Source organism: Priapulus caudatus, unplaced genomic scaffold (assembly GCF_000485595.1).
Source record: "Priapulus caudatus unplaced genomic scaffold, Priapulus_caudatus-5.0.1 Scaffold155, whole genome shotgun sequence".
NCBI classification, from domain to species: Eukaryota; Metazoa; Priapulida; class Priapulimorpha; order Priapulimorphida; family Priapulidae; genus Priapulus; species Priapulus caudatus.
Genome location: NW_014577216.1, coordinates 87543 through 96828, shown reverse-complemented (window position 1 = coordinate 96828; position 9286 = coordinate 87543). Strand labels below are relative to the sequence as shown.

General features: G+C 42.2%; 1 protein-coding gene across 1 annotated transcript in view; it reads left to right on the top strand.

The window, feature by feature from the left end:
• Positions 1-2726: 2726 nt before the first annotated feature.
• Positions 2727-9286, top strand: part of LOC106806330 — a 9996-nt gene continuing 3436 nt past the window's right edge. The window contains exons 1-2 of the mRNA XM_014808237.1: positions 2727-2969; positions 7485-8642. Of these exons, the coding sequence (XP_014663723.1) occupies positions 7496-8642 (1147 nt within the window). The 5' untranslated portion in view covers positions 2727-2969; positions 7485-7495. The remainder of the gene's footprint in view (positions 2970-7484; positions 8643-9286) is intronic.

Below are 9286 nucleotides of genomic sequence, written 5' to 3'. Positions count from 1 at the left end.
TTGTAATATTTTCCTGCCTAGTCTTTCACCTGGTTAATAATATTCGTACACGGGTATATATTCATAATTCCTTCAGATATATTTATCGACGTAAAAGCCGATTTCAAAATTGTGCCAAGGTGACTGTTAGTTAGTGTCTCCGTGCGGGCTGTACGACTTCAGGAGATCTTTATAACTGTTACGCCCATACGTTCTGTATACGGGATATACGGGGTGTTGCCGTTGCCTTGGGTGATACTTCACTCCGTGTCCGGTTAGCTATAAGGGCGGCAACCCATGCAGTGCTTGTAATCTCGTGGAATTAAATCGACCGCGTAAAAAACCTATATATAATATGTCATTTTTAATCTTCGTCTTTGAATGAAGTTTGTTCACGAGTTTTTCTCCTATTGTAATCTCATAGTAAGAGCTTATGCTATGCCCGCGCATCTCCTATCACAGTTATATGAAAACTGTTGTAAAAAAATGTACCGTACTTAATATTATGTCAATTCACTTCTTATTTGCATGACAAACAACCTACAGCACATTATATGCAGTAGAACAATGTAGGCTTTCTAGGCGCATATGTGTGTTCATATTTAAACATTAATGCCATCGGCAATTGCTTCCTGCTATAAGGAAATGGTGACACAATACATTTATATTTTAATTTTGGTGCAATGACCGGGGACAGTAAAATGAGCTGAAATTATATATCAAAGATTTTATGTCTCCGGTTTACGCGACTTGGTCAATCAATGCAATTTATTAGTGGTATAATGCTCAATAAAATTGTTCATCGTGGGATTGTTTCTGTAGGCCTACCATGTAGATATTTATTTTTACATGGTGGCATTTGTTCTAGTCGGATTTGCGCATGGTCAAATTGCTCAAATCGGCGATAATGGATTTTTCCAGCAGGTCATACGCCCTCTACCTCCTCGCTTTGACCTCTGCTACCTTCTTTCCTCGGTTTCATTGCCTGCCTTTATCTTAATCATTTCTTCTACTTCCTCAACTTTCTCCCACCCACCTCTCCTTTACATTGTCCTTACCTTCTCTACCCTCTCCTTCATCTACACCCCTCTTCTACGTCCTTCACTATGCCTCATCACCTACACCAATTTCTCCGGTCCCCACTTCCATCTTCAATATCCTCTACCTCCTCAATCAGTCCCCTCCTTTCATACTACATATCTTTCAATCTATCCTGCTATCTAACAATCCACTTGCCGGAAAGGAGGGGACTGATTGAGGAGGTAGAGGAAATTGAAGATAGAAGTGGGGACCGAAGAAATTGGTGTAGGTGATGAGGCATAGGGGAGGACGTACTTCGCTATTATCGCTATTATACATCGCTATTATGACTGTTATTCGTGACTGCGTGCATTATACACACACACACACACACGCACGCACGCATATATATATATATATATACAGACTTGATATGTAGAATAACGTCGCGTAGGCCTATCATACATAAACATGCAGAACACAAACTATATATTGTTCTGCGCGTTTTATAATCGCAAATCGTTTAAAGCTGTGAGTATACTGCGCTGATGATAAATAATAGTTATATATATATATATATATATATATATATATATATATATATGTTTACGACGTCCTGGACTGCCATCTGTATATATCCACCTGTAATGGCCGCCGACGTGTGTGTATCCAGAGTTCTAGACCATCGCTCTATACCCGCTGTAAACGCGCACCCACAATACGGATCTGACATACTACAGATAATACGTATATATACGCCGAACTAAAAAAACGTCGAAGCATGCAAATAGTTCGTGATATCTTATTAATGCGGCCTACCTTATACAGTGATTCCCAGTGACGGCGACACTTTCCGTTGGGGACAAAATCTCTTGCCGATGCGGCCAGTCGTCTTGCACTGTCGGCGAAGGTGTGGGGTTTAAAGCACCCGACGACGCACGGTGGCACAGTACGTGGGCAGAGGGGCAGGAGGAGTGAACAGTAGAGAGAGATACGGTTCACCGCGTGCACGCTATGCACGTTCCCTCCTACGTACACCCGATGCATCTGAACTCACCTGCTTATACCTGTTTCTGTGACAATGTCGCGGGGCTCGCGAGTGAAACTGTACCACCGCGAGACGGCTGAATTTAATTTATAATGTACGTCCACGAGAAATGGCGGACAAGGGTTAAACGGAGAATAACGTGTTAACGGGAAAACGCGAAGAAAGCTAGATGGAACCTTGATCAGATTTGAGACTCGTTTAATAATTCTGCGATTATAATTCACACGGTATTTTATGTGTATGTGATTTGCTAATAACCTGGCGATGTTAGTCTTATTAAATCAACATCGTTGCCACCCGCATATTATAGATACTATATATATTAATATATATACTATAGATAGATACTATATTGGTTTTCGTGTGCAGTGTGATTCGTGGATGCTCGCGTCATTGATATCAATATGCTCTTGATATGTTATATATATTTATATGATTATATATATTAATATTAATATTTAGCTAAAGCGTTTGCTTACTGGACAATGAGCGCAGTTTGTTCACTGTGACATCGGCGTACACTCGTGCTTGGCTCACACGCGCGCGCCGCGAGCTGAAGTTTCGACCACGCGAACCCCAGGGTGGGTGTACGTACATTCTACGTCAGCGCCGCCCAGCGGTGAGCCGAGGAGTAACGCCCAGAAACAATGCGAGCCTGTCACAGAAACACTGCCGACGCGACTGCAAACTGGTTTGCGGCGCGTATCCGCTGCACGTAGTACGCGTGGCCTGGTCGCTCGCTCGCTACACGCACAGAAGAAGACTATAGCATATATACCCGAGCGGAGTCGAGCGAGCGCAGATGTAACAGCGTGCGTGTGTGTGTCTCCCGTGGAAAGGAGGAGGAGAGGAAGGTACCCTGGCTCCTGGTGTCGTTTCTCGCTACCGAAGGGTCACACATCAAATGCGGACGTTCGTGCAGGTATTGAAATAATCGTAATAACGTGACATACGTACTCGACATACGTACTCGACGGACGAGTAAGTGATGACGCATATATGTGATGGTCGTGTGTATATCGTAACTGTTATATTCGTGAAATCGGTAACATGGAAATATATCATCTATGTGACGTATAATCTACACATAAAATTACATTTCTCAACGCAAAACAGCCACTCATAACTATGTATAGAACTTACGAATCATGATTAATATCACTACCTATATTCACAGACCTATTCTTCATCTATTGCTGATATCACCTACGTTATATACATATACTATCATAGTCATTTGAATGAGAGTCGGATTTCAAGATATTTTTTGAGGACGTGTGTCCATATGCGTGCGGCATGGTATTGTTCCTATACCTCATCTACACATCATACGACTTCAGTAAGCGTAGCTACCATTGCAGCTCTAGCTGTGCTGGGATTTGAACCTCGTATAAATGTATATACTGCGTGACAGTCACAGAACATGAATCATTAAGGCGCATATAGTTCATTGACATACACATGAACTTTCGTGGTTCGTGCCTCCTCGAGTGACAAGGCCCCGAATGACATTCAAAGACATTAACGATTTTTGTTCGGAAAGAGTGTTGGTGGCATTCATTGATATATGTGTGTATCTGCGCTTCATAATTGAATCAATGAATTATTGATTAGCGTAGTTTAAGAATAAATGCATGAACTAACACTATTACTATTGCTATTACTATTACTATCACTATTACTATATTATATTACTATTACTATTACTATTACTATTACTATTACTATTACTATTACTACTACTACTACTACTGCTACTATGACTATGACTATTACTATTACTATTACTTTTACCACTACTATTATCATTATCATTATCATTACCACTACGACTATCATTATCATGACCATTATCAATAAGCTTACCATTACCCTTACCAACACCCCTGTTATTACCATTACCATTACCGTTACCGTTACTATTACTATTACTATTACTATTACTATTAATATTACTATTACTATTACTATTACTATTACTATTTACTTGCTTTTATTTTTACTAAAGTTTTCTCGCTTATATGTTTTCTACATCATATTTTCTAACATGTTGGAACTGTTCTCACACATAGACAAAGCAATCTTCTTACCTATAATTTTCACCGAATACTTGATAAATCTCACAGATATTTGCTGCCTGATATCCGAGCCGCCACACACGCATTATATACTAATAAAATACCCATTTAAACCAAATCGGTTTAGAGCTAATCGGGCATATATACTCAACCGGCACGTACGTTACCCTCACCCCTCCCACATTCCTAAAACCTGGGGCGTCAGCCAAACCTAAAGCCGACTGCGTGCGCGTGTGGCAAGTCTTCAGCCACGTATACAATACATTGAATTTTACAGCCGAGCCCAGTTCTTAGCTATATAGTCACGAGCACCAGGCTGGATAATGAGAACAGGTAGAGTGATCTTTAGAGGGGCGATGACCATTACTCATGTCGCCTCTGGCCAGTAAATCTCTTCCACGACAATTGTTTTACTTCTCACTCAGCTTGATGATCAAGAGCACCGCCTACATGCAAATTACAACGACCCAACGTCAATCTACGTACACTCCTTCCGCGTGTCCGGCTGCTTGAAAAACTACGGAGACACGTCTAGAACACGTGTTTGAAACGTCTAGTGTGCCGAATATATTTTTAAATCGCCAACGACGAAAATAGCTTCATTGCCAATTTCGACTGAGACATATTTAGTCGTTAACACTACTCACTAGTCATTTGGGGAGGGCGTATAGATAATCGATAACTTTATAGTTTAGTGGCGTCGAACAATATTACCTACAAATATTATCAGCAGTGTATAACATAGATCTATAGATCTAATATCTATCTATCTATCTATCTATCTATCTATCTATCTATCTATCTATCTATCTATCTATCTATGCTATCTATTCTATCTATCTATCTATCTATCTATCTATCTATCTATACATCTATCTATCTATCTATCTTCTTAACTCTATCTATACATCTATTATCTATCTATCTATCTATCTATCTATTATCTCTCTATCTAATGTAATAATATATATATATATATATAATATATATAATATATATATATTATATATACACACTGTTGATATTATCTCACAAATGTCGACTAGAACATGTATTTGAACTTCTTGTTATGCCGCAGCAACCTCGCAAAGACATGCGCGCGTTAGCACACAGCTGAGATATTTTATCGTTCGATGTGATAGGGACGACATTCTTAAATATATTTAGCATTGCGAACGTGTTCCGCACCTGGTATCCCGCCGTGTGATATATAATATCAGGATTGTATAATATAGAGATATATATATTATATCAGGAGTGAATAATCTATTATTATAATAATTATCTGTTACTATTATAATAATCTATTATTAGGAGTGAATATATATCTATTATTATTCACTCCTGATTATATCTATATTATACACTCCTGATAATAATATGAGACGTTTCGAACGATTTCGCGCATGCGCACATGTTCCGTGTTTGTTGGCGCACCCGTCGCCTACTTCCAAGCCTTTCCCGCCCACGCCGCGTCGTCTTATTGTCAACCGCATGTGATATTTGTCGCAAGAGTAGTTTTCAATGTAGTTACACGGCGTACCGTATGACTCGTGTGAATAATGTTAATGATAGCCGTGCATGAATCGTCGATCACTGGTGCTGACTATAGCCATGCGACGTGGTAGAGGTCAGGAGAGCATGAGGTCACGCCATCACCGACTGTGCTTAGGACTCTACTTGTCTCTATACTTCTTATATACTCGTTGTGTGTCGTTGTGTTATCGAAACTATTAGTTATGCCTTGTTCTAAGCTCAGCATGCAGTAAGTATAATGATGCTGCTGCTGCTGCTGCATGGCGCGAAGTGTGACCTCTTGGCCGATAATAGCATAGGCGTAGCATTGTTATAGCTATATAGTCGATATATACTTAGCCGTTGTCACCTCCCCGATAAATCATTCGAAACCTGGCCGAAAACACGTGGGGCGCAGCCCATGTAACTTTTATTGCAGTTTTATCAAATTTTAATTTTTGTACTTTGCATCTGTTAGACTAGCGATAGCAAGTAGATAGTTTGGACGCATTAACAGGTTGCATAGGATCTAGATCGCCTTGTACGCAGATCGTGTTATGCTACGGTAATGCTGCAGCTATGTCTCCACTCCTGATCTAACTGTGTGCTTACAGACGAAAACATTTCCGACGCTTGCGCTCAGGTTACGTTGTCTCTAGTGGTACTCGACATGACGCCATTCCAATACGTTCACATTAAGTGTAAGAACGCATAATATAATTTGGCTATTTTAAACATTGAAGTGGCTTGTCATACATGCACTGACAGCAGAAATGAAGAATACCATTACATGCACGATCACTCAATTAGCAAACTATCGTACGAGATTTCTGGTCAATGACATTTCTCCGGAACTGCAAGCGCGAGTTGAAAATGAGTGCGGGTGTACACAGTGCGGTATTACCACGCGAACAATAGAAAAATAGCTTTAGGTAGTTTTTTCTTGGATCGACCTTTGTCTAGCCGATTAGTCAAATGTTGGCACATGCGATTGGCACGGCGGAAATTGCTCACAACAACGACGTTTTAGATGATGCACAGTTCAAGAAAATCTGACTCACGACTGGTGGTTCATTCATCTATGGAAAGCAGTGTTATTGTAAACGCGAAAGCAACCCACGTGTGTAGTACGGCACGCGTCCGCGACGATGCATCTGTTTATAAAGCTGGCTTTACACAATCAACTCTTAGTTGCCCTCCATTTTGTTTCCAATTGGTAGACCTTTTCACTAAAAGTTGATAGTGTAACCGAGCCTTATAATTATAAACGGATAGACGTAACCGTGTGCCATACTATACGCGTGACGTTACCAACGTTGAAGATGAGAGATCAAATAGATGCCTGAGGTTATTTAAAAGGAGATGCTCTAATATAATAAAATACGTATCGCACAGTTTGCCACAGAGGAGATATATGTATATATATATATATATATAATATAAAGATACATATCTGTAATATAGGTATATATATATATATAGGTATATATATATATATATATATACTATAAACATATATATATATATATATATATTATTAAACTAGGTATATATATATATACTTCTTCTTCTTCTTCTTCTTCTTCTTCTTTTCGGGTCACTACACTACACTCGACCTAGCTACTGCAGCACACAGAACCTGTATATTTATACTAATTAACTAATTAGTATGATATTATCTATTGTAGTGAATGACGCAATGCCTATATTATACTATCTCTCTATATTATACACTTGTGATATTATCAATTGCAGTGAGTGACGCAATGCCCAAATTATTAATAAATATAATTAATAGTAATTAATAATTAATTAACTAATTAGTGTGGTGTCATCTATTGCAGTGAGTGACGCAATGCTGAAACTCAATGGACATCAGCGGTACTTGCCGCCCCCGCCTCTCACCCACTACAGTCAGCAGAATCTGTCAGTCCTAGGCACCAGTCGCGATGACCTGCACAGCAACTACACTACTAACTACACCAAGTACACGTCCGAGCGCCACCTCGACGACATGCACGACTGGGCCATCTATCGGACGAACGTCAACTCCAAGTACGCCGGTGGCGCCATGCAGCGCATGCAGCCGCTGCCCTTCGGCGAGTTCTATCTCGATCCGTCGACCGTCGATTCACTGCACGCGAGCGCCAAGTACCAACAGGCGTCTGCGTTTGCAGCTGAGAGCGACCCACACATGTACATAGAGTTCGGCCTGCCTCGGCTGGCGACAAAGAGCGCTACTTCGAGCAAGGTATACTCCTCCGTCAATCTACCCATCGAGAAAACAGCGCACCCGTGGCAGAAACCGCAGCGTAAGTTGGCGCACAGCAGCGGTGACGTCAGCGAAGAGCGCGCCAGTGGCGACGCCAAGCGGCCCTACCAGCGCAGCCGCAGCTACGACGCCATCTTGGAGGAGCCTTCTCGCGAGGATACGGCGCACCTTATCAGCGCCAGGGAGCGCAAGGAGCGGCGTGAGGAGATGCGGCAGTTCAGTCGCTCGCAGCCCCAAGGTGTGGAGAACTACGCTTACAGCGCAGACGACGTGCACGACCAGCGCAACATCGACCAATGGGAGAGCACGTGGGAGCGCATCAGCGCTAGCGTAGCGAAGAAGCGACCGCTGAGTCACTACCAGGACGACGTCGCGTCGGCCGTCAACGCCAATCTCAAGGTCGCCGCCGACAGCTACTACAAGCCGACGTCGTCGAACCTCGCCTACGATACGCATCCGGCGAACTACCGCCGACCGGCCGAGGAGCGATACACGTTCGAGGAACACAAGAGTCGGGGCTTTCTCGAGAATAGCTGGCAAGGGTTGGGTTCGATCGACGCGTTGCGCGCCGTACCCTACCCGCACCTTCAGCTGCGCAATCTGACGCACGAGGTGAAGAGCAAGCAGCAAGGAGGAAGAATCCCGAAGCAGAGGACGTCGCGCAGAATACTCGACAACCTCTCGTTTGAGGTTCACGGCGGAGAGATCATGGCGATCATGGGACATTCCGGTGAGTACCAATAAACCCCGGAACGTGGGTGCGAGCGCGAGATATATGTTGGAAGAAGCAGAAACTAGAATTATACGTTGGGAGAAGCAGAAACTGGAATTGTACGTTGGAAGGAGCTGAAACTAGAATTATACGTTGGGAGAAGCAGAAACTAGAATTATACGTTGGAAGAAGCAGAAACTAGAATTGTACGTTTGGGAGGAGCAGAAACTAGAATTGTACGTTGGGAGAAGCAGAAACTAAAAGTGTACGTTGGGAGGAGCAGAAACTAGAATTATACGTTGGGAGGAGCAGAAACTAGAATTATACGTTGGGAGAAGCAGAAACTAGAATTACACGTTGGAAGAAGCAGAAACTAGAATTGTACGTTGGGTGAAGCAGAAACTAGAATTATACGTTGGAAGAAGCAGAAACTAGAATTATGCGTTTGGAAAAGCAGAGACCACCTAGGCACGTTAGAGAATGATGTAGTATTCAAAGGAACTTCTGCTATCCCTTACTCTTGTTTCATCTCTCTACCCTCCCTTCCCACTCTCTCTCGCGCTCTCGCTCTCTCTTTCCCTCCCCTTTTTCTCTCTGTCTCTTTCTCTCTCTCTCTCTCTCTCTCTCTCTCTCTCTCTCTCTCTCTCTCTCTCTCTCTCTCT